The sequence below is a fragment of the Scardinius erythrophthalmus genome (genome assembly GCF_964197995.2).
Source record: "Scardinius erythrophthalmus genome assembly, chromosome: 9".
In the NCBI taxonomy this organism is placed as follows: Eukaryota; Metazoa; Chordata; class Actinopteri; order Cypriniformes; family Leuciscidae; genus Scardinius; species Scardinius erythrophthalmus.
The window spans coordinates 31,152,985-31,180,117 of NC_138229.1; the positions used below are offsets into that span (position 1 = coordinate 31,152,985).

A 27,133-nucleotide genomic window follows, 5' to 3' on the forward strand; every position below is an offset into this window, starting at 1 on the left:
ATTTCATGGGGTCTGGCTTTTAGGTTTCTGTATGTAATAATTACTAGCTTTTCCCTTCTCTCTATTTTCTTTCTTTCTTTCATTCATTCTGATCACGTATGTTCTTGTTTGGTTAAATGTGTGTTTGTTTTATTGTTTGCATTGTTACGTACGTTTATATTCGTAGCTCATATAATCTCTTTAGTTTTGCATTTATTAATAAACCCATTTATACTTTTAATTGTCTCTGTGTTTGCAAGCCTACCTTATAAGTCAATGAATCTAAAAGATCTAAGCTACAAGCTCGATATTACAGACTACCTTCAGTCGTTTTAATTAATAAACTCAGAAAGTTTGATATTCGTGGCCAGAACATAAACTTTCTTGGAGTTTGTAAATAGATCCCCCTTCTTAATTGTGATAATCTTACATTTATTCGCTGGACGAATGATGGATGACCAGACCAGTTACAGAACAAGGTAATCTCGATAATTGATAAAGTAAATGTACATGCGATTTCTGAATTATTATGACCATGAGTTATGATTATTAATATTTCCAAAATTCCCTATATCCTTGAGCTAATTCACATTTACCCAGAGTCGTAGTCGCTACATTGCACTCAGCTGTCCCTTGTCATTAATCATTGCACTCAGCCAGTTCCCCATTAGCATTGTCATTTCCCTGTGTATATAACCCTGTCTGTTTTAGTATGTGTCACGGAGTCCTTATAATTATCACGCCACTTCTGAGGTCTGTTATTGCCCGTTGTTTTGTTCCTGTTTATGTCTGATTGCTACCTTGGTTTTGACCCCTGCTTGGACTGGATTACGATTACGGAATACCCCATTAAAATACTTACTGCTATTGGATCTTCTCCCTATTTCTTGTGTGTGGATCGTGACAGAAGGACTCCGTCATGTCAAGATCCAACGGAAAGAATGTTCGTGGCTCCTCTCCGACCATCGAGAGGAGGAATTCAGGACCCAAGGAAACACCTCCACGAATGAACATCTTCCAGTGTTTCGCGCTATGGGCCCAGCAGACAGAGGAGATCAAGATGGCCAAATCCCTCAAGTCTCGGTCCATCAGGAGGGAACCATCTTTTGAGGGAACCCGTCTGGCCAGATTTTCTGGTACCCGTGGTGGCCACAGAAGAGGAGGTTCTAGAGGCGACATCCAGTACCACTCTCCGCCTCGGTCTCTCATCGACCCTGAGCCGGTGATGATCGACCCAGAGCCCTCTTCACCGTGGTTCCTGCCCGACCCGGAGCCTGCTCCTCGCCATCAGAAATGGTGGAGGAGGAAGACCTCCAACCGTCCAAAGGACCCGGAGATGGTCCCAGAGGTCCCCGTGTAGCCCGCTGTTGTCCCGGAGATCCCCGTGCAGCCCGCTGTTGTCCCGCAGGTCCCAGTTCCGGTGGCCCCGAAACTGAGGAGGAGAAGGAAGACTTCCTCCATGCCCGTTCCGGTGGTTCCTGTTCCGGTGGTCCCGAGTTCGGTGGTCTTGAGTTCGGTGGTCTCGAGTCCGGTGGTCCCGAGTCCGGTGGTCCCGAGTCCGGTGGTCCCGAGTCCGGTGGTCCTAGTTCCGGTGGTCCCGAGTCCGGTGGTCACGATTCCGGTGGTCCCGAGTCCGGTGGTCCCGAGTCCGGTGGTTCCAGTTCCTGTGGTCCCAGAACTCCCCATAATCCATCCTGCCATGGCCAGGAAGCCCGTGTTCCTCTTCTATGCAGTGGCGATACTGCATGCGTGGAGGAGACACAGCACGTCTGCCGATCCAGTGTCTGCGGACAAGATGGATGCCACAGAGACTGTTCATGTCACGTCTGCCGAGCCTGTGTCTTCGGACAAGAGGGCCGCCGCCGAGCCTGTGTCTTCGGACAAGAGGGCCACCACCGAGCCTGTGTCTTCGGAAAAGATGGCCGCCGCCGAGCCTGTTCACGCCACACCTGCCGAGCCTGTTCACGTCACGCCTGCCGAGCCTGTGTCTTCGGACAAGATGGCCCAGCCCGAGACTGTTTACGTCACGTCTGCCCAGCCAGAGACTGTTCACGTCACGTCTGCTGATCCAGAAACTGTTCACGTCATGTCTGTCGATCCAGAGACTGTTCACGTCACGTTGGTCGAACCAGTGTCTTCGGACAAGATGGTCGAACCAGTGTCCCCGGACAAGACGGCCAAACCAGTGTCTCCGGACAAGACGGCCGTACCAGTGTCTCCGGACAAGACGGCCGAACCAATGTCCCCGGACAAGAAGGCCGAATCAGTGTCTTCGGACAAGAAGGTCGATCCAGTGTCTCCAGACAAGTTGGTCGAGCCAGTGTCTGTTCCTGAGCTGGTGTCTGTTCCTGAGCCGGAGTCTGTTCCTGAGCCGGTGTCTGTTCCTGAGCCGGTGGTGTCTGTTCCTGAGCCGGTGGTGTCTGTTCCTGAGCCGGTGGTGTCTGTTCCAGTTCCTGAGCCGGTGGTGTCTGTTCCAGTTCCTGAGCCGGTGTCTGTTCCTGTGCCGCCCGAGGGGTCGTCTCTGCCGTGGCCGCCCGAGGGCTCGTCTCCGCCCTGGCCGCCCGAGGGCTCGTCTCCGCCCTGGCCGCCCGAGGGAGGGTCTCCGCCCTGGCTGCCCGAAGGAAAGTCTCCGCCCTGGTCGCCCGAGGGAGAGTCTCCGCCCTAGCCGCCCGATGGACTGTCGTTTCAGCCCTGGCCACTTGCACGACCTACTCCGCCCTGGCCGCCCGATGGGTCATCTGCTTCACCCTGGGCGCCCGATGGACTGTCGTCTCCGCCCTGGCCGCCAGATGGACTGTCGTCTCCGCCCTGGTCGCCAGATGAACTGTCACCCCTTGTTCCTGTTTCCCTCCATGGACCTGGCCCCCCATCCCTCCCCCTGATCCTCCACCAGTCCACCTCCCGCCTGGACTCTTGTTTTGTCTGTCACGTCTTGGAGCGTCTGGTAGCCGCTCCGTAGAGGGGGGGGGGTAATGTCACAGTGTCTGGTTTGTGTTCCCTGGGTAACCACTAGATGTCCTCCTTCCCCACGGTGTCTGTCACTTTCTGAACTACATTCCCCACGATCATTGTTTCTTCATTGCACTCAGCTGTCCCTTGTCATTAATCACTGCACTCAGCCAATTCCCCATTAGCATTGTCATTTCCCTGTGTATATAACCCTGTCTGTTTTAGTATGTGTCACGGAGTCCTTGTAATTATCACGCCACTTCTGAGGTCTGTTATTGCCCGTTGTTTTGTTCCTGTTTATGTCTGATTGCTACCTTGGTTTTGACCCCTGCTTGGACTGGATTACGATTACGGAATACCCCATTAAAATACTTACTGCTATTGGATCTTCTCCCTATTTCTTGTGTGTGGATCGTGACAGTGAGGTACTTTCGAGTAAACGCTGCCTGCTAGGCCGAGACAAGAAGTCAGTTGCCTATGATTTCGGACGCAGCCCAAGTAAAACCCATTATAATCACTGATACTATCTAGACTGGATACAATATACAAATGCCGTTCAATTTCTGATGTACTCGACCCGCTTGAATCTGCTGACAGCAGGACAAACTAAGGTGTTAAGGCCAGTTCACACCAAGAACAATAAAAAGTTCTGTTTATTATAAGCAATTGCTGCAGTTCTGTCATATGCCACTTTAAATGCTTGAGCTCTTTAAAGCAGGATGGATTCTGATTGGGTGTCAATGGTTATATCGTTCATCAACTGGTGATGCATTTTATGACCGTGTTCAGAGTAAAAAAGACAACTGCTCATGTCTTAGGCACATTAATGCTGTGATTAGTAGTTAACACTTTCCTCGCCATTGACATGATTTCCCATAATTTACGACACAATAAAGTACTAGCAGAAGTTTCAGTTTCCGGTGAGAGAACGCCATGGGCACCTTGCTGCTGCTGTTTACCTTCTCAACTTTTTCCTTTCCTCTTGTTCATTTTTTAGTTGTTGCTGTTGCAGGGTGACCTGGCTGCTGCCTACCACAGCATTTCAGTAAAGACTGTTGATTTTTATGAGACTTTGACTTTTGAAAATTTAGTTCTCAAAATTTTCGTTTCGGCTCTAATGTTTGTTATTCCCCTGTATCGTCCACCAAAATCTCTATTTTTTTTTCAGTGAACTGAATGAACTGTTAAATCGTACCTGTGCTATGTCCTCTTCTGTTTTACTACTTGGTGGTTTCAATATACACGTTGATACTGATTATGCAGAATCCCGCAAACTTTTCACAGTGTTCGAATATTTTAATTTTGTACAGCAAGTTGATTTTCCTACACAGTCAAAAGGTCACACATTTGACTTGTTTTGTACTGTTGGTCTACATAATGTTTTCTTGCCTGGTTCTCAAATTGGTCTGTCTGATCTTTTCATTGAAGTAAACTAGTAAACTGTGAATTGCCTCTTCCTTGCCCTAGGTTGAAATCCATAATAACTAAACATTACTCTGTGAATCCATTACTGTTTTCCACAGCTGTACAAACTTACCTTTCTTACATTACTGAACATACTAGCTCTATTGATATCCTTGCCACATACAATAGCTCCATTTCCACTGGCCTTGATATTCATGCCCCCCTTAAAAGTAGACTTGTACCTTCAACGCACACATGTCCCAGGTTTACTCCTGAACTTCACATCTTGAAAGCAGCTAGCAGTTGCCTTGAACACCTCTAAAAGAAAACCGGTTTAAGTGTGCATTTTGCGGCTTATAAGGACCATATTGAGCTATACAAATCTGCTTTAAATACTGAACGCTCTAGCTACTATTCTATCCTTATAAGAAATGCTTCCTCTCGACCTAAAACACTGTTTTCCATAGTCAGAAAACGCACTAACCCTCCTGCACCTGACATGAGTAACTCCAGCAGGAAACCCATCTTAAAGGTCAAGAACTTCTTCGCCACTGAGTCAATGGATTTGTGGGGGGGGGGGCAGGGATAACCATTCCAGAACCACAGCCAGATCCCAGATTGAGACCCTGACACAAGCTGCAGGCCTCATCCTCAATGCACCACGAAGGAAATGCACAACCAAGTTTTGCCTCCCCAGAGATCCATCGTTTAACGGTGCATGGAAGGCAGATATGGCCGCCGGCTTTAACACCTGACGACACCTTAAGCATGGACGGGGCATGTAGTTTCCTCATGGAGGGAGTGTTGGAGTTTAGGATGCTCTCAACAACCTCAGCTGAGAAACCAACACCTAAGAGCTGGTTCCCCTCATTTCCCATGGCTGACCTTCCATGAGCACTATGAGATCTGAGAATCAGTCTCGGGCCGGCCAGAATGTGGCTCTGATGCAAGTTCACTCAAAAGGGAATAATTTTGCTTTTCACTATCCCTCAAAAAAGGTATGCTCCTTACAAAAATAGCTAATTTCTATTTTTATAAATGTCTGTTAAAGATAAAAAAAAAATCCATTTAGTAACAATATTTTGGTTTACATGTTTTAGCTTCAATCAAATTTTGAGCAAGAACCTTTACCATGCAGTCATTTTAAGACAGAAAATATAATACAGTACGAAGTGACACATTAAGTATTTCCCAAATGAACCCTCAGAATGAAACTTTGATTTGAAATTTATTGCATTGCTCCTTTCTCAACTCCCTTGCTCCTTGTATTTTTATAGGCGTCTCTTATCTGTTTCCTGAAAATTCCAGGTTGAAGTCCTGATTAAAAAAAATGTTACCCATTTGTAATAACACATCCTCATCACCTTTGTTTAGTAACTGAGAAGAGCTACAGCTTGTTAAATAAGTTACTCCATTGGGATCCTGACACATGCTGGATCTAACTGCCTTTAATTTTCGCCCTGTCCCAGATCACCCTATTTGTCTGTATTAATTACTCAGAGTGATAAAGAGCATGTCTTAATGAAACTGACTGCACTGGGATGATGTGGTGGTCTATATGCTGCTGGGATTGCCAGACATCAATCTTGAAATGTGCACAGGTGTATTATAGATGTCAAATGATACCAGTTTAATATGCAAGATAAATGTACATAATCCACATGATGCATGCCATTATCTACACTAATTTGCAAGATAAATGCACATAATCCACATGATGCATGCCATTATCTACACTAATTTGCAAGATAAATGCACATGATCCATCATCGGCAGTCCGTCGTGTATCGACGATGACTGTCTGGACTGGAGGCTATTGTAGGCAAGCTCTCATGTGGGCTAGAAGGCCTGCTCTCGATCTACAGCAGCGATGGCATTTGCTACAGACAAAGTCTTTTGCTGCAGTGGAATAATGCCGCCTCTCATGAGCTTTCTCATTTTCTTTCTGACGCTTTTTCTCAACAGCTGCGACTGCTGTTTTCAATCTGCGCTGCCATTTCTCACGCTGCAGGGCCTGTTCCTCCCAGCTTTCCGGGGAGATCCCGGTGTTCCTCATATGCCTTTTCAGGGCATCTTTGAAACGCAGTTTTTGACCACCACGGCTTCTTTTGCCCTCTTTTAGCTCTGCGTAAAAAACTGCTTTGGGCAGTCGGCTGTCACTCATCCGGCGCACATGTCCAGCCCATCGCAGTTGTGATGATGTAATAAGGGCTTCAACACTGACAGAGCCAGCTCGTTGGATTACCTCTACATCTGGGATTCGATCCTGCCATCTAATGTGTAAGATGGCACGTAGATGACGTAGTTGAACTCGTGTAAGTATTTTGATATGCCTGCTGTAGAGCGTTAAACACTCGGTGGCATAGAGCAGGCAAGGAAGTACAGCAGCATTGTAGACTTTCACTTTTGTGCTGTACGAGATGTCGTGACAGCTCCAGAGGTGTTTCTCGAGAGAGCCAAAAGCCTTGGTAGCAGACTGAATTCTCCTCTCGACTTCTAGATCTGAGGAGTTTGTGTAGGTCACTGTACTGCCCAGATATGTGAAGGCCTTGACAGATTTCAGGGGCACTCCATGCACCGTCACTGGCTGTGGCTCTTTCATATTGTTGGAGTACACTGGTGGTGGTTGATACAAAAGTTCGGTCTTAGAGATGTTAATGTTCAGTCCAAACAAGTCTGCTGCCCACGAAAGCCGGTCTACTATATGTTGCATGTCTTCAGTGTTGTTAGCCACGAGAGCAGAATCATCTGCATAGAGCAGCTCCCGGATGCATAGTTCTCTGGTCTTGGTGGTTGCTCTAAGTCGGGCTAAGTTGAAAAACTTGCCGTCTGTCCTAGTGCGAATAAAGATCCCCTTGTGCAGATCAAGGCCCATTGAATCTAGCACAGCTGTGAGATATAGCGAGAAAAGCGTGGGTGCAAGCACGCATCCCTGTTTCACACCATGGTTAACTTCGAAGGCTTCACTGGGTTCCCCACCAATGAAGACTTGTCCTTTCATCCCTGTGTGAAACTGCTTGATGATGTTAACAAGCTTCTCGGGGCATCCATAGATCTGTAAGACTTTCCAAAGAGTTTCTCGATCGACCGTGTCGAATGCCTTTGAGAAATCTACGAACACCACAAAGAGAGACTGATGTTGCTCCATTGCTTTCTCCTGTAGCTGCCGTAGAGTAAAAATCATATCAGTGGTAGATCTCCCTGACCTAAAGCCGCATTGACTCTCTGGTAAGGCTTGCTCGGCAATGCTTTTGAGCCGACTGAGTATGATTTTAGCCAGAACTTTGCCTGTAATGGCTAACAAGTAAATGCCTCTGTAGTTTCCACAGTCTGCTCGGTCTCCCTTTCTCTTGTAGATTGTGACAATCAGTGCATCCTTGAAGTCCTGAGGTACACACTCATGGACAAGGCAGCTGTTAAAAAGTTTCAGGAGCTCCTCTCTGAGTACTCTTCCTCCTTTCTTGAGCACCTCTGAGGGGATTCCATCTAGACCTGGTGCTCTGTGGCTTGCTGTGGCCTTTAGGGCTTTCTCAAGCTCTTCCATAGTGATCTCATAGCAGAGGTTATCAAGACTCTGGTGTCCCTTTAGCCATTTACAGGCATCTGGTTCAGCGGATCCTTGCTGGTTTAGCAGATTATAGAAATGCTCTTTCCATCTACTCTGAATCTCATATAGTTCAGTGTAGAGTTTTCCTCCATCTGCTGACTTGACAGGTACCACTGCATTGCTCCTTGGACCATAGATGGCCTTTAGCCCTGTAAACAATCCATGATAATCATGGTTGTCAGCCATGCTTTGCAGTTTTTCTGCCTGCCTACGCCACCAGTCGTTCTTTATTCGCCTCACCTCTCTCTGTACTTTGGCCTTGATCTCAGCAAAATCAGCCCTACTCCCATTAGAGTTTTCCTGCAGATGTCGCTTATGCAGGAGGTGTTTTTCATCCAGCAGCTTCTGGATCTCCTCATCATGTTCCTGAAACCAGTCAGGAGTTCTACGCTGTGGGTGACCTAAGGTAATTTCTGCTGCAGAATAGACTGCCTTCTTCAGTGCCTGCCATTTTTCTTCAATGTCCTCTGATCCTACTGTTTTGACTTTTGCACTATTTACTGCAGATGACACAGTTTCAGCCAGTCTTCTGCAGTGCTCTTCATTTGCAAGCTTTCCAAGGTCAAGTTTTTTAGGGGTTGTGCCATTAGTTTTTCTCCTTGGCACGGTTATCTTGTGCCTAATCTGACACCTCACAAGGTAATGGTCAGTAGAACACTCCGCCCCACGCATGACCTTGGTGCACATGATCTCATGAAGCCCGCTCCTACGGGTAACAATGTAGTCTAACAGATGGTAGTGTCCAGAGCGTGGGTGTTTCCATGTGAAGAAGTTCTTATCTGGCTGACTGAAGAAGGTGTTCGTGAGACAGAGCTCTTGTTGAGCACAGAAGTTAAGCAGGAGGTCCCCGTTGGTGTTCTTTTTACCTTTGCCAAACTTTCCAATGATTCCAGCATAGGTTTCACAGTCACTTCCCACCCTTGCATTAAAATCACCCACAATTAACAGCTTGTGTTGTGAGGGGACTCTGCTTACAATCGTTGTCAGCTCCTGGTAGAATGCCTCCTTTTCCTCATCTGGGTAGGTCATGGTTGGGGCATACACATTGACAATGGTCAGATGCCTGTTGTTATCAATTGGTACACATATAACCATCATCCTCTCAGAGACGAATGTTGGCAGAGTTGTCAGCTTGATCTTGTTGTCGACAGCAAAAGCCACACCAGCGTCTCTCCTTCCCTCTGTCTTCCCAACCCAGAAGAAGGTGTAGTTTTCCTCTTGCACCTGACCCTGACCCTCAACCCTGGTCTCTTGAAGGGCAGCAATGTTCACTCTATATCGTTGTAGTTCTTTTGCAATCTGAGCTGTTCTCCGCTCAGGTCTGGAAACTCCGTCTAGCATAGTGCAGATATTCCATGACGCAACAATCAACTTTTTACTTTTCCTGTTTCGACCGCTGAGGTGAAGTCCCGCTGGTAGCGGTAAACCAGCCAGGATATGTTCTGAGCACGCTTTTTTTACCCCACCTTTTCTAGGGGCTTCCCCTTCTGGGGTAGGCAGTGCTTTCCCTAAAAAGGGCTGCCCAGACACTCACAGTGCTGCCTCAGCCCACTGGCACTCAGGATTCAGCGATGCTGCGACCATCAGCTATGAGCCGCCTGTGTGCAAGGTTTCCGCTATCAGCTCCCAGCTACTTCAGCCTACTGATGTTGCGTTCCCCTCATCGCCACAGGGCTTCCACATACTCCTCCAGTCAAGACGCCTTGCACAGTGAAAAAGGCAGTTGGCGTCGTGCCCCCACCAGACTGCCTCTCTGGACCTCCACGCCGGTTACCACGTGGTGCACAGACGTGCAACAAACAAGGTTGGTGAGGAGGCTGCCCCGCAGTAGCATCTTACTTGCTGTTGACGCCATCCGTTGACCATAGTTGTGGTTCATCCGCATACCATCTTGTGTTTGCACCATTGACTCAAACTAGTGGGTTCCTCGCTGCTCACACCAACTGGCAACCTGCTGCCAGTGCCTTAGACACCCTAAACCCCTTAAGAGGGATCTGCTCGGTTTTATGGCGCCGACCATGTACTCGCCAGTTACAGAGTAGGTATTCACGGCTTCTTGTGCGCATTTTATAGGTGTTAGCTGGGTGTAGCTAACCCCACGCACAGCCTCCCCACTCTGCCCGGATGCAGTTTAACGTCAGTGCCCAGGACCACGTCAGTGCCCAGGACCACGTCAGTGCCCAGGACCAATGCCATTATCTACACTAATTTGCAAGATAAATGCACATGATCCACATGATGCATGACATTATCAACACAATAGCCTGAAATTATGCACTTTTAATGAACACATTTATAAAGTATATAATATAGGAATAATGTATGGCTCTATTTACAGCAATTGCTGTGTTCAGCCTTCATTGCAAAATGCATTAAATGGTATTCTACAAGTTACAAATGGTTAAAAAGAGGTTTAGTTTTTCAGATCCAATCCTATCCTATACTATCATCATTTACTCGCCCTCATGTCATTTCATGAACAATTTTTACATGTTAATAAGACTGATCAATGTTTGTATGTATGAAATATATTCATCATCATATAAAGTGATTATGTCCCTTCAAGAGACTTGGATTTAACTTATTTCATATGGATTACTTTTACGATGTCATTAAGAACTTTTTTAAGAATGAAAGTTTAGTGTGCTTAATACATTATATACTTGCAGTTAATATAATATTAATGAATTAAAGGCTAATTAAGTGTACTTAAAGAGAGTATACATTTTCCTGACTGTTTAACAACTATAAGTAAACTTTTAAGTTTTTAAAGTTTTACTTTATTTTTTAAAAATGTTTAAATCATAATGTTTTAATAATCTTTTGTCATGCTATAAAGAAGTACACTTATTCTGATGTGTTGACTAACATACTAACGCACATGTAAAGTACTTGATAATAATTTTAACTGTAGTGTGTTGTTTGATATTATATGTAAAGTTAATATATTTTAAATGTACTAAATTGCAACATCATTACAAATGTGTAATTACAAATTTAAATACGTGGCATACAAGTTTCCATGGAAATGGCATTGAAATATATTTTAGTTTGCATAATTGCATGTCAGTACATTCACAGTCGGCTACACTTTTTTTTTAAATTAACTGAATTAAATGTGACTTTAAACTATAATGTATTGTCATTTAATATCTGTACTAAAACATTAAATTCAGTTTGCACTGGAGTATAATCTTTAAAGTATATTATTTCTGTAATGAGTACTCTTTTGAGTACTTCTGTACTTTTGAGTTATTTCTGTAATGAGTACTCTGTATGCTAAATTGTACTTTTTCTCAAGGGAACCCTTAAATTCTGTCAATATATTACTCAATTATGAAGTCCTATCCAATTCCAAGTCTCCCATTTGAGTCTTACTAACTTTCGAGTAATATACCCAAAAATATCCCTTACTGTGATGATGAGGCCTTTTTCTTGGAAGTATTTGACCAGGGGGATGGCATTCTGTTTGAAATTAGTCAAGCGTCGATCGATAGCTTTAGGGTTGTCATCTGGGCGACCCTGCTGCTCCTCACGCTTCTCCAGACGCTCCTTCAGACGCTGGTTAGAGCAGGATAGAAACACCACCAGGTCTGGAGTACAGATCTACAGAGACAGAACAAAGGAGGTGAGTGTCTCCTAACTAGTAATGTCTCAGTTTAAGTTGATACTCATGGGCTCATTCACCTTCTGGCAGTCAAGTTCAAAGAAGATGTAGCTATTAAGTACCACTCTGCTCTAATACATTGAACGCATAAGAGGCAAATAAGCATACATCAGGTGTCTTAGTCGTAACATTCACACATGAAACCACAGGAAATGCTCAGTATTTTTTATGACTGAGGCTTTACAGAAATCTCACAGTCTTATTTACATTGAAGGCTTTATTCTGCACAACAATATTGTTCAGTTGAAAAGAAATCTGATAGAGAAATTAAAAAACAAGAGTCGTTTGTTATGGTTACTGACACAGTTAAACATTTGATAACAAAACTGATGTTCAATATACATATCCACATATCAGCCGTTTAAACAATGGCAATGTTTATATATATATATATATATATATTTATTTATATATGTATGTATATATTTATATATATGGATATACATATATATATATATATATATACATATATATATATATATATATATATATATATATATATATATATATGGATATACATATATATATATATATATATATATATATATATATATATATATATATATATATATATATATATATATATACTCACCTAAATGATTATTAGGAACACCTGTTCAATTTCTCATTAATGCAATTATCTAATCAACCAATCACATGGCAGTTGCTTCAATGCATTTAGGGGTGTGGTCCTGGTCAAGACAATCTCCTGAACTCCAAACTGAATGTCAGAATGGGAAAGAAAGGTGATTTAAGCAATTTTGAGCGTGGCATGGTTGTTGGTGCCAGACGGGCCGGTCTGAGTATTTTACAATCTGCTCAGTTACTGGGATTTTCATGCACAACCATTTCTAGGGTTTACAAAGAATGGTGTGAAAAGGGAAAAACATCCAGTATGCGGCAGTCCTGTGGGCGAAAACGCCTTGTTGATGCTAGAGGTCAGAGGAGAATGGGCCGACTGATTCAAGCTGATAGAAGAGCAACTTTGACTGAAATAACCACTCATTACAACCGAGGTATGCAGCAAAGCATTTGTGAAGCCACAACACGCACAACCTTGAGGCGGATGGGCTACAACAGCAGAAGACCCCACCGGGTACCACTCATCTCCACTACAAATAGGAAAAAGAGGCTACAATTTGCACGAGCTCACCAAAATTGGACAGTTGAAGACTGTCATTGATGTTGCCTGGTCTGATGAGTCTCGATTTATGTTGAGTCAGAATTTGGCGTAAACAGAATGAGAACATGGATCCATCATGCCTTGTTACCACTGTGCAGGCTGGTGGTGGTGGTGTAATGGTGTGGGGGATGTTTTCTTGGCACACTTTAGGCCCCTTAGTGCCAATTGGGCATTGTTTAAATGCCACGGCCTACCTGAGCAATGTTTCTGACCATGTCCATTCCTTTATGACCACCATGTACCCATCCTCTGATGGCTACTTCCAGCAGGATAATGCACCATGTCACAAGGCTCGAATCATTTCAAATTGGTTTCTTGAACATGACAATGAGTTTACTGTACTAAAATGACCCCCACAGTCACCAGATCTCAACCCAATAGAGCATCTTTGGGATATGGTGGAACGGGAGCTTCGTGCCCTGGATGTGCAACCCACAAATCTCCATCAACTGCAAGATGCTATCCTATCAATATGGGCCAACATTTCTAAAGAATGCTTTCAGCACCTTGTTGAATCAATGCCACGTAGAATCAAGGCAGTTCTGAAGGCGAAAGGGGGTCAAACACAGTATTAGTATGGTGTTCCTAATAATCCTTTAGGTGAGTGTATATATATATATATATATATATATATATATATATATATATATATATATATATACACAGACACACACACACACACACACACACACACACACACATATATATATATATATATTAATGCTGTCAGTCAAAATTAACTCGCCAGTCACACATTTTTTTCTGTCATTTATACGTTTTTAATATATTTTCTAATGTAATAAATTCACAGTTAATCTCCACAATAATGTAGAAATAACATAAAGACCATTTATTTTAAATACTTTAATGGCGTCTTTTTATTAATGAAGGCCAGTATCACTGATATTAATACTAACTGATGTCTCAATGAAATTTATTGTTGTTGTTTTTTTCAATTTAAAACATTAATTATAGCCAATGAACATTACAGTGTAATTGAAAGCTATAATTTTTGTTTTACATTTATTAGGCTTCAAAAAATACAACAACTTCTCATTTAAGTGAACTTAAAACAATCCTCACAAAAACCCGAAATAAATGTCTAACAGGAAATATACAGAAATTTAATAAAGTTATCAAAAAGTCTGCACTGCATAAATTATAAATGAAATATAGATTGATCCTAAGGTTAATGTTGTTTTTGGTCGTTCAAGCACGAAAGAGAACTTGATTCTGGCGCACTGTCTGTGCGCACGCTACTGGCGCACGTTTTTTTGGCGCGTCTTTCTGTGCGTGTGCGTCAGGACATTCACAGCCACGTTCTCTTTTGTTGAATGGTTTAAAAGCATGGGCATGAATAAGAGCGTGATCATATAATGTAACGCTAGCCAAAGGATGACGCAAAAAAACGGATGCTGCGTTAATTGCATTAAATATTTTTTAACGTTAATTGAGTCTCTGTTTGTCATTCAACTAATTGAAGACTGGGAATAAAAAAAAAAATAAAAAAAAAATACACTGAATGCTTTAACTAAAACCTTGGACTTTATCTTGTGTCTATGTGCCAAACTGGCAGCAGTTTATGCGCAATAAGTCTTAACAAAATGATGACCTCAAAAGGCAGATTTTTGATGAAATGCACTGCCATACTCTAGAGGCCCGTACACACCGGGACGAATATCGGCGCGCGTTATTCGCCAGCGTTTTTCAACGCGTTTTTTGTGTTCACACCCAAGCGATTTTCGCTGACGATGAGCCGAGTGAACATGCAGATTCATTCCCTGACATTAGATGGCGCTTAATACCACTCCATAACAGTTCTCTTTTATCAAGATTTTTGTAGTCGCTGTCGCGTTTGTCACAGTTCTTTATGTTCCGACACCAACGAGACCAGCAGCTCTACATTCATCTTGCCTTGCATCTTCCTCGTCTTATTTCTTCCCGGCAGTGTTTAGACGCTACTCGGCATATATCTTCTTCGCCGTTACGTATGTGTGCTCGGCAAGACCGTTTTGTGTTTGAGCGCCCCCAAGTTGTGTTTTACTGTAACTTCAGAAGCTCCAGACACGTGAGCAAAAGCGGCAATCTCATTGGTCGGATAGTTTTTGACGCGGTGCGGCAAACCAAAAAAACGACCCGAGGCGTTTTTAAAAAAATGACGCTTTTATGCGTGCCATTTTTCGCGTCGGTGTGCACACTCACATTGGCACACTTTGTTTAGTTACGAGGCATTAAAAGTCGGCGAATATCGCGCACGAAATTCGTCCTGGTGTGAACAGGCCTTTAACCAGTTGTCTGCTGGGAAGCCTTTTGGGAATGTGTACTTAAATAGTCACTGCAGGGGGAAAAAAAGACTACAAATGTCAGTTCATAAATGCCTTAAAGCCTGTCACAAAAAAGAAAACATGATGATTATCTCAACAGAAGCATGGCAGGCAAAATGTCAGTGAAAGCTAAGACATTGAAATATATTTTTGCCATTTATACTAGAATCTGTTCCTGCCATTCACTCCAAACTTATCTTTAAAAACGGACAGATCTGGATATACCGGAGGTCACATCATCAGTAAAAGGTCAACTGATTTGTTAACTAAGGTGGGAAAATTGGTCAGTCATTGTTGATTTTTTAAATAAAAAACTTTACACTTAATGAAATGTGTAAATGTATTAATTATAATCTAAATTATGATACGTTAAACATTTGCTATGTTAAATTACAGCTATGTTGTTTTTTCAGGTAAACTATGTGTTTTGTGGGTTGCTTCCATGGAACCTGCTTAGCAGAATATCAAGGCTGTTCTTTTCAATGCAACCAAAGCTAAGAATGATACAATTCAAATGTCGAAATTAAAACAACTGTAGATGTTTTATATGCCTTATAAGATATTTAAGATATATTTGATATTCTGCACTATTTCTAAGTCACTTTTCACATTTGTGTCATTGAGCATGTGAACTCTTTATACGAAAGGTCTTTATACAAACTGTATATAAAAGGTCAGATGTTCTGGATTCCTTTGAAGCACATACGTTTCATCCTGAATCATTCATAAAGCAGTGCAAGCTAAATCAAAAGAAGCTGGATATGGTCTCGTGGGACGCTGTGAAGTGAAGATAAAAATGGCACTGTATGGGTTGTTAGAAAATGTCTGACGTTTTGTTTTAAAGGGTATTACACCTAGAAGAACCCTCAGAGCCCCCGTCAATTATACCTCCCGATGCGTAGGCTAATACACAAGACAGACTGCCAATCTACCTGTGATCATAACCCTCTGAGAAATGCTCCCGTCCCGCTCTTCTCACTTGTCTCTCTGCGGAGTTACCTTTTTGCTAATCTTCAAAATCTATTAATAGTGTTCTGTTTTATCTTCTAGTTTCCATTTGTTTTTACCACCTCATCCAGTCAGTCACTATCATGCTTCTGTAAATTTCACCTATTGTTAGATCCAACTATTGTAAAGAATAATTCCCCCCAAACTTGAAAATTCAGTATTTACTCACCCTCATGTTGTTCCAAACATGTATGAATTTCATAGAGATCTGGGACAACATGACAGAATTTTTATTTTGTACTAGCCCTTCAAGTAAACAGAGCTGAGGTCTTGCTAATTCCTGTCAGTGCAGAGAGTTAGTATTTCACCCTCAGTTAAAACTCTGTGCAACTACAGTACATGCCAACTGCACTCAGAAAACAGCTTGTTGAAACAACCTCGAGCTTGCAACGCCACATTAGCAAAGGCCCTTTAGTGCCGAAAAGAATGAAAACCATTATGAGCACATAGTATTTTATTAATTTGACAGTAAAGGTCACTAAAACAACAAACTAAGTCAACCGAAAAACTCTGCTGTCCAAAAGAATAATTCTCTATGGCTTGTGTCTCACCCTAAAAGTAAGTCTACAAATTTTCTGTCTGCCAGTCAGAAATCGGAAGTTGTTATTTAAAAAAGTAACAGTAGTAGAATTAGTATTTAATGAGCTAAAACCAGTCCAAAATGTCTCCAGTGTTGTTTTAGACTCCACTGGTTTTCACTGTACGGACAAAACAGCTGATTTTTTTTTTTTTTTCACAAAGGAAAGAAAGTCAAACAGATTTACCAAAGGTAAAGGTGAGGGTAAGCAGTTGTGGTCTTTAGCAAAGTAATTTACATTTTTTAAGTATCTGTACTTTGTCAGAGTATTTTTATGTTCTGAAATGTTTAAGTTTACTTCACTACATTCCAAGGCATAATGTACTTTTTATTCCACTGCATTTCATAAGAACATTGCTTCTTATTTTGATCTGAATAAATCAATTTCCACTAAGAAATATTCACAGTTGTGCTCTGCATGGGTTCACCAGAAATGTGTCTCCTACTCCTACCCGAACAGAGGAGTTGGTTGGAGTATTTGGGCTGGGTTCTCCAGCATGGTGGCTTATTCATCACAGCCCCGCAACCCATAGCCCAGCCAGACGACCCTTATAGACGAAACCCCTGAGCCAACCGTAGACGAAGAGCTTGAGCGAGCCACGATGTATGAGTCAAAGCCTAAAAGGAGGACAGAGCCAAACATCACCCCGAAGGCCGAGTGTCATGAAATGTCTGATCACATCCAGCCGCTGATCCCATCACTCCACCTCGTTCTGTCGACCCAATGGCTCCACCATGGCACCTCCCTACCTTGGCTCCACCAGATACCATCATCCTTATGGCTCCACCGGGTTCTCTCACCCCTCTGGCTCCACGTTGGTCAGATGTCACCCTGTCTGCACCACAGACTTACTGCTGTGCTCCGTCTCTCCATCCCTTTGGCTCCACTGGGCTCCGCCTTGGTCCTCAGTCACACCGGCTTCACCTCAGTCCTCTGGCACTTTGACTCCACGTCTCCGTCTGCGCCTAGGGCTCCACTTCCATCAGATCCATCTCCATCAGTCGTCCACCGGGTGTTGTCAGCCAAGTCTCCACCATGGCTCCTCGAACCGTAGACTCAGCCGTGTGCTTTCCTCCTCATTGTAATCTGGATTACCACCTGGCTACTCCTCATTCTCGCCTCCCTGGCTCTTCCAATCATCATCACCACTTTGGCTTCTCCTGCTGGCACCTGTTCCTGTCTCCCCTCCTTCTCCAGCCCCTCATCCACCTCCAGAACCACCTCCTTGGCTGCGCCTTCCAGGAGGGGGGAATTCTGTCACAGCTATACTCTGTTTTGGTTTCATTTTCATTGTGTTCAGTTCCTGTTTGTGTCAATTTATATGTGGTTGTGTTACAAGTTTATCTCCTGAGTGTTCTGTTTGGATTAATATTAAAGACTATTTTTGTTCTTACTACATCGTTGTGAGCTTATCTAAAGCCACCAAACCATGACAGAAATTTAATAGCAATTATTTTAAATGAACCTGTTGAGTTGGTTTGAAAATCGTTGAACCAATTAGACCGAACGGACTGCAGCTTGTCTTGAGTCAACAACTCACTGATTCAATGATCCGGTCAAAGCGAGTCTCCAGTTAACAATTCACTCAACTGTTTATGTCTGACTCAAAATGAGACTGGAGATCCTTGGAGCTTAAGTGTGTGTGCAACTGAAGGCATAAAAAATTGATTACTAATGCAAATTAAAATCACATTTAGGTCATGACTGTCATTTGTGATCTAAACTTTCTTTAAAAGGGGAGCTGTTTAAGCTCATGTATGAAATTCTTGAATGTGGACATGTGACTCTGTAGAGGGCTACTCTAGGTAAAAAAATAATATATATCATGGTAAATTAATCATGCAAAACTAATAATTAATACAACATTTCTGTTGCTGTAATTTCTATAAATATAGTATGTGTGCACAGGGCTCTTTGTAACACATTTGACTCCATGTAACGCCTGTTTCATATTGTGTTTTTACTGTTTGTCTTCACACATTTACACACATTTTGTTTTTCCTAATTTTACTATATGGTATTTTTTCCTAATAACTATATGGTGTGTGTATATATATATATATATATATATATATATTTTTTTTTTTTTTCACTAGTTGCACCCTTGAATTAACAGTAACTTAAATTGATATTTTATAGATATGTTAAAGTTTAATGGTATGCAACAGATCAATACATATTAAATGTCTCCGTTATGTCACTAATCTTCATTGACTGATGCTAGCTAATTGGCAGTTCTTGATAATTTCTAATAATGTTAGACTGAGCTCTATCAGCCTAGATATTTTGAACAGTATGATGGAGTAAATCAAATTGCAAAATAAAAAAACATGATACATTGACCAGTGTTTTTTATAAAAACTAAAACTATAAACAAAATAAAAATACTGAGTGTTACACTAGTGCAAATGGTGCTTACCAATGTCTGGTTGGAACAGAAAAATTACAAAAGAAACGCATCTAATAACAGTGACGTGGACAGTAACGTGGACAGCTCAGAGATCAACTTTGATTCTGGTGTGAGTGAGTGGAGGCGGGTCTAATTTGCATATTCATAGAACCGCATATACTAAATTAAGCAAGGGTATAGAGTTACATTCAAGCTATTTTAAAGGTCCCATGACATGAAATTTTCACTTTCTGGGGTTTTTTAACATTAATAAGACTTCCCCTAGCCTGTATATGGTCCCCAAGTTTCTAGAAATTTTAATCGGTGTAAATCGAGCTTTTGCTATCTTTCTCTGCCTTTGAGAAAATGGAGGCTCAACCGCGCTGATCTTGAATCTCCTCCTTATGACGTTATAAGGAGGAATGTTACCTCCCCTGTCTCTGCTTTGCCCGCCCAGAGAATATTTTCTGCCCATGAGAAAATGAGCTAGGAAGTAGGAACGCGCGCGCGCGATTTTAGTTTGTCCACGAGAGATATAATGGCTTTTGAGCGAGCGAAGCATAATAATTTCTCAATAATTGCTCAATAATTGGATGTACAAATGAACACCGAAGGGTTAATACAGAGCTGGGCTTGCTGAACGTCTGAAACTAAAGTCTGGATCAGTACCAACTCTCTTTGGCTCAGCTAACGTTACACCTCGGACAAGTAAGTCAACTAATAATACAAGTTGTTGCTTTACTGTTTATGGTTACCTAGCTTGTTACACGTAGAATGTGGCTGTAACATTAGCTATGCAGTTACTTGCGCTAATGTAAAGTTAGATAGCATCAAGTATGTGTGTGAATACACACACTGTAACGCGAGTGTTGTACACTTCTTTGTTATTTGGATAGCGTTTTCCTGTTGGTTATACGGCGTGCGCGATATCCGCATTTCAAGATCGCAGAGCTTGATGTAATTGTAATAAGATAAATTACAGATGTTACAGATCTCTCGTGAAAAGGCAACAGTAGGTTAGCGTTAGCTACATGATAATAACTAAACCATCCGAATAAAGTCCAGACATAATATTTTAAACTAACCATTCGGAAACGTCCTGCTGGAGCCGCTGAGTTGCAACTTCTTCATCCGTTGCTTCTCCATCTGGATCAGATTCTGGGTCAAACTGAAATTCTTGAACGACTGCGTGTCTCCGTGCCATTGCAATATATCCAATGTAAACATGCATGGTCTACCGTTGCCGCAGATGGTCAAGGCCACACCCACCCTCCACCTTACGCCGCCTATCTCCTCCTCATTAACATTTAAAGCTACAGACACCGAAACGGCCCGTCTGAAGGAAGCTCATTCTGGGACTGGCTTATAGTGGCTATAATTCTGCACCGAGACTGAATTTTTGGAAAGAGATTTCAGATACAGTACTAGGGACCACTAAGGCCTATATTAAAGCCTACAAAAAGTAGCATGTCATGGGACCTTTAAGGCATGTAGATTTTTTTTTTCAAGGAAAAAAGTTTAAATATGTAATTTTGGTGATCAAAGATGAGTTTTAATTATTTTTTTCAAAGATGAGATAAAATTATTGACTACATGGGGACTTTAAGTCATTAGTCTGTGTATATATAGCCCTCATGTTCTCATTGTCTGGTGTCTAGCTTTGTTTGTGTAAACGCTGCTGGTGAGTTTATTTCATGGTTCTAGTCAAGTCAAGTCTTTGTTTATTTTGCATTTGATTAGTCTCAAATTGATTTGTGGCAGCCTCGTTACATCATGGCTGACACACCAGAGCCTTGTCACGTCATGGCCACCATGCCAGAAACATATCATGTCATGGCCGCCACACCAGAAGATCGGAGCAGATCTTCTGTCTGATAACATCTCCAAGACGTTTAATACCATTTAACTAGTAACCAAAAGTCCAAATTACAGTCTCTGCTGCACCAACTTAATTGATATAAATATTAGTGTAGAACATTGCATAAACTGTGTCTATTCCTCGTTTAGTGAGATCAAATAATAAATCTACTGCAGTATCTAGAAAAAATCTAATTGTTATTAAAACAGAAAATCTCGCTATTAGTGAACAAAAACAATTTCTAAAGCTAGGTCTTCTAAACATTAGATCACTCACACCTAAGGCAGTTATTGTAAATGAAATAGTCACAGATAATAGCATCGATGTACTTTGCCTTACTGAAACCTGGCTTAAACCAAATGATTATTTCGGTCTAAATAAGTAAATAAGTGTTGCAACCATCTATAGAGATATTCTTAATGTTACCCAGAAAACAGGTGACAAGTTTAATTCGTTTGAAGTACTTGTACTAAATGTTACGCTCTCAGATGTAAGAAAAAAATCCCTATTATCTCTAGCTTTGGCTACCGTATATAGACTGCCAGGGCCTTACGCTGATTTCCTAAAAGAGTTTGCAGATTTTCTCTCAGATCTATTGGTCAACGTCGAAAAAGCATTAATTGTTGGAGATTTTAACATACATGTAGATAATTCAAATGATGCGTTAGGGGCTGCGTTTACAGAATTATTAAATTCCTTTGGGGTCAAGCAAAACGTCACTGGTCCCACTCATCGTTTTAATCATACACTCGATTTAATTATATCATATGGAACCGATCCAACCAATTTAGATATCATTCCACAAAGTGATGATGACACTGACCATTACATGGTAACTTGCATATTACTTGCCGCGTTATCGACCAGGCAGAACAATCCTTCCATCCACCATAGATAATTTCTCAAATTGCTTATCTGATCTGTCTCAGCTGCTGCCTGAACCCAAACAAACAGATGAACTAGAGAAACTAACTAACACTATGAGCACCATTCGCTCCAGAACATTGGATTTTGTTGCACCCATTAAATTAAAAAAGGTCAGAGAGAAAATTCAAGCACCATGGTACAACAATACTATGCATGTTCAATCTAAAGAGAGAAACTCGTAATTTAGAGCGTAAATGGAAACAAACTAATTTAGAGGTCTTTAGAATCGCGTGGAAAGAGAGTATGTCACGTTATAAAAAGGCCCTAAAAGCGGCTAGGGCTGAGCACCTAATAGAAAATAACCAAAACAATCCTAGGTTTTTATTTAACACCGTGGCTAGACTAACAAATAAACAGACGTCACCTGAACAAAATATCCCGTTACAGTTTAGTAGTAATGATTTCATGAAGTTCTTCACTGAGAAAATAGAAAGCATCAGAACCACAATTGTAAACGTTCAATCTTCAATCGCGCCTTATAATTCAGCCTCAATTATCACCCCGCAAGAACAATTACAGTGCTTTACAACTATAGAACAAAAAGAGTTAAATAAACATATCACTTCATCTAAAACAACAACACGTTCATTAGATCCTATACCAACTAAACTACTGGAAGAAGTGTTACCTGTAGTGGAAGAGCCTCTCCTCAATATTATTAACTCATCTTTAACTTTAGGTAATGTTCCAAGAACATTTAAATTGGCAGTTATAAAACCACTCATTAAGAAATCACAATTAGATCATAATAACCTAGCAAATTATAGACCCATTTAAAATCTTTCATTTATGTCTAAAATATTAGAAAAAGTGGTGTCCGCTCAACTTGGCTCTTTCTTGCAAGAAAATGACATCTATGAAAAGTTTCAGTCTGGATTCAGGCCGCACCATAGCACTGAAACTGCGCTCGTTAAAAACACAAATGATTTACTTTTAGCTTCTGACCAAGGCTGTATCTCAATACTAGTTTTACTTGATCTTAGTGCTGCGTTCGATACTATAGATCACACAATACTCTTAGATCGACTACAAAAATATACTGGTGTTCAAGGACAAGCATTAAGCTGGTTCAGATCATACTTATCTGACCGCTACCATTTTGTCTATTTAAATGGAGAAAAATCGATCATAACTTCAGTAAACTATGGAGTGCCGCAGGGATCTGTGTTAGGCCCTCTATTATTCTCAATATATATGATGCAACTTGAAAAATATTATAAGGAAACATGGAATTAGTTTCCATTGTTATGCTTATGACACTCAAATATATATTTCTAAATTATATTAATTAATTAATAGAGTGTATTAAAGATATAAAAGATTGGATGACGCGTAATTTTCTTTTATTAAATCCAGACAAGACAGAGGTACTAATCATCGGTTCAAAAAACTGCCCACAAAACCTCTCACAATACAACTTTAACATAGTAGGATGTCCTATTACTTTATCCTCTACAGTAAAAGACCTGGGTGTTATATTAGATTGCAACCTGTCTTTTGAAAATCATATTTCATATGTTACAAGAACATCCTTTTTCCACCTTAGAAACATTGCTAAGCTACGTAACATGCTATCAGTTTCTGATGCAGAAAAGTTAGTTCATGCATTCATGACCTCGAGACTAGATTACTGTAATGCTTTATTAGCTGGTTGTCCTGCATCCTCAATAAACAAGCTACAGTTAGTCCAAAATGCAGCTGCTAGAGTTCTTACTAGATCAAGAAAATATGATCATATAACACTGATTTTATCATTACTACATTGGTTACCTATAAAGTTCCGTATTAATTACAAGGTATTGCTACTGACTTATAAAGCCCTAAACGGCTTAGCTCCAGTCTATTTAACGGATCTTCTATCGCCCTATAATCCATCGCGCTCTTTAAGATCACTAAATTCAAGGCTTTTGGTCATACCTAGGATATCCAGATCCACCAAAGGAGGGAGAGCATTTTCACATTTAGCTCCAAAACTCTGGAATAGCCTTCCTGATACTGTTCGTTGCTCAGACTCGCCCTCCCAGTTTAAAACTAGATTAAATACGCATCTCTTCAGCCAGGCATTCATATAAATATTCTTAATCTTACAGTTCAAACTACAATCCGGCCTCTAGTTCATAAACGCCAGAGGAGAACTGGCCCCCGACTGAGCCTGGGTTCTCCCAAGTTTTTTTTTTTCTCCATTAGGTCACCTGATGGAGTTTTTTCGGTTCCTTGCCACTGTTGCCTTTGGGGATATTCAGTTGGGGATATTTTGGGAATATTTAATTTAATTTTATCAATCAATAAATTTCACTAGAAACAAACCTTGTTGTATTATTTTAATTTAATACTGTGAAGCTGCTTTGATACAAACTGTATTGTGAAAAGCGCTATACAAATATATTTGACTTGACTTGACTTGACTTGACCAGAGACTTCTCCTGCCTTAACCCCTGCCTTGACTCCCAGGTAAATTTTGGGGGATAGCCCGCTCCTGGCTATGGAGGCCAGTCTCATGCCCGCCACAGCCCATGAGCCAGTGCTCCTAATTCCGGTGGTCTCAGCACTCTCAAGTCCGGTGGTCTCAGCTCTCTCTAGCCCAGTGATCTCGGAGTTATTTCCCTTGTCCTCAGTGCTCCCAGTGTTGGTAGCCACCATTTTGTGTTTCTGGCCATATACACTTCACCCGAGGCGAGGGTACTGAGGCTATCTACAAAGTTTCTGTGTCTCCATGTCATGGCATCGGAGGCCATCCATGAACTTTCTGTGTTGGACATGGACATGGACATGGACACGGTCTTATGCTCTGCCGAGGTGGTCATCTGCCAGCTCCACCCTGGTGCTCTCCATCTGCACTAGCTTCACCACGTCCACCTGATCCTCCATGGTCCAGGCCCGCCTCTGCTCCAGGATCCATGGTCTTGTTCCCTGCACATTGGTCCAGGTCCACCACTACGCTATAATTCGGACCCCCCTTCCTCTTCATGGGCCTGAACCTCCATACCTCCCCCTTCTCATCCACCCTCCAGAACTGTATTGTTATAATTGGCTGTATCCTCCCTTTGAGGGGGGATATGTCATGTCTGGTTAGATTTTTGTCTCAGTTCCTGTTTTCATGTCTTTTATTTTGAAGTTTATTTGGTGCATCTGTTTATGCCATGTACAAGTTAAGTCTAATCATCATCATCTTGTTTTTGTTTTTGTTCACTGCACATGAGTTCGTTCAACCTGCCTCTCAGTGGATGACTCGTTACAAGTATCCCTATAACATATGATATATATGACAGCCTTTTTACTGAATAGTCAATCTTTTGTAATGCTCAGCACATATAATGTATGGATATGGCTGAGTAAGTCCATGCCACCTTCTCCAGGACTAAGATACAGGAATAATATTTAGCTGACATTTGAAAAGGCTGGAAAGACAGTGTCTCTCAGGTTTGCTCACTGTGTAGATATTTGGTAATCCTATAATGATCCCTGTTTAAGCTGTGGTCTGATCCCCTCTCATTCTGTGCTCATCTCATAATTGGGTTTTAAATCCCTTCATTGCTGCTGCTCATCTCTATTCTGTGAGAGTCAAAGCTAATTCAGTTACTGAGGTTAGCTGTGGTGACACCGTTATTGGTTGCCTGGTCACCGAACACACTGTCACACAACACATAGTCTAGAGCCTGTTCAAACCTTTCTCCATCCCACAAACACACAATAATAATAATAAAAAGACTCATTGTTATTCATATAATCTCCTGCATTGGTAAATGTGTTTCCGTCTTCTCTGATCTGGCTTCATTTTATTCTATGCTTTCATTAAATCTAGCTAATCTCACACCCTCCATATTGGTTCCATAAAGATCCCTCAAAGTTTAGCCATCAGAATCAAATGAAAACCTTGTTTTTGTCGTTGTCAATGTATTTAGCTAAATTCTTATTTTATTTCAAGTTATTATGTTATGTCTTTTTGGCAGTTGGTACCTTAAAATTATATTTAATCCAAAAATGATTTTGTCATTACCCTCATGTTGTTCCAAACATGTGACTTTCTTCTGTGGATAAAAAAATAAAAATAAATATATTTTGACATTTTGAATGCCCATGGTCCAACGCTGTTTGGATAGATTTTTTTGTTGAAAGATCTTCATTTGTGTCCCACTGAAGAATGACAGCCATTCAGGTTGGGACAGCATGGGTGTGAGTAAATAAATAAATAATAATTGAATGTTCATTTTTTTTTTTTTTTTATATCCGTTTAGAATGGAATATTTTTCCCATTTGAGTTTAACTAAAAAAAGTAACAATTTCCCCTGTAATAAATTTCATATTTTCTTGTTAACTCATAAACTTACACTGAGGAAATCATTATAATTTATATACTATATATATATATATATATATATATATATATATATTAATTATCCTCACTAAAATGTGCACTCTTCTTCTTGGACACTTCTTGTTGCATACTGTGCATTTTTTTTAAACAAAACACATAAAACAAATTCATAATTTAAATAATTTAAATGTTTAATTATATTATGCTCCTAAAAACTTCAATCTGTCGATGGATGGATGGATGGATGGATGGATGGATGGATGGATGGATCTATCTATCTATCTATCTATCTATCTATCTATCTATCTATCTATCTATCTATCTATCTATCTATCTATCTATCTATCTATCTATCTATCTATCTATCTATCTATCTATCTATCTATCTATCTATCTATCTATCTATCTATCTATCTATCTATCTATCTATCTATCTATCTATCTATCTATCTATCTATGCCATCCATGTGACAGTGTCAAAGTGTAACCTACTGTAATGTATTTGGTTTAATCTGTCATATAACATTTTTGACATTTTACTCAAGTGGTTATGAATTAAATCTATTATAAACAATATTACATGAAGTACATGTAGCCTACTGGATAAAACATGTTGTGCAATAAAGTGTTGAGAAAAGCTGAAAGACTGTGCTGAATGATGGCTGTTGTGCTGGCGACTGCTGTCTGTTCCCCGAAAGGCTTGCGAGGTGCAGCCTGTCACCCAAAATTCAAGATTTTTTTTGGCATGCTTTCACTCATAAATTCTCTCACTGACTGTTCCGGCACCTCCAGGAAAAGGCAGAGATAGAGAGAATAAGGATGCTCACAGGGGAATCTATGCCTGAATCTGGGTCCCCATTAAACCGTGACAGCCAGCAGACAGGAAGTAAACTAATTAAAGGATTGGTAAAGCCAGCCATCACTTAACATTTACTTTGGTAATAG

At 41.1% G+C, this 27,133-nt stretch overlaps 1 protein-coding gene across 1 annotated transcript in view; it reads right to left on the minus strand.

Moving 5' to 3' along the window:
- ak5 (adenylate kinase 5) overlaps positions 1 to 27,133 on the minus strand; it is a 132,289-nt gene that overhangs the window by 82,327 nt on the left and 22,829 nt on the right. The window contains exon 6 of the mRNA XM_081375347.1: positions 11,354 to 11,545. Within this exon, the coding sequence (XP_081231473.1) occupies positions 11,354 to 11,545 (192 nt within the window). The remainder of the gene's footprint in view (positions 1 to 11,353; positions 11,546 to 27,133) is intronic.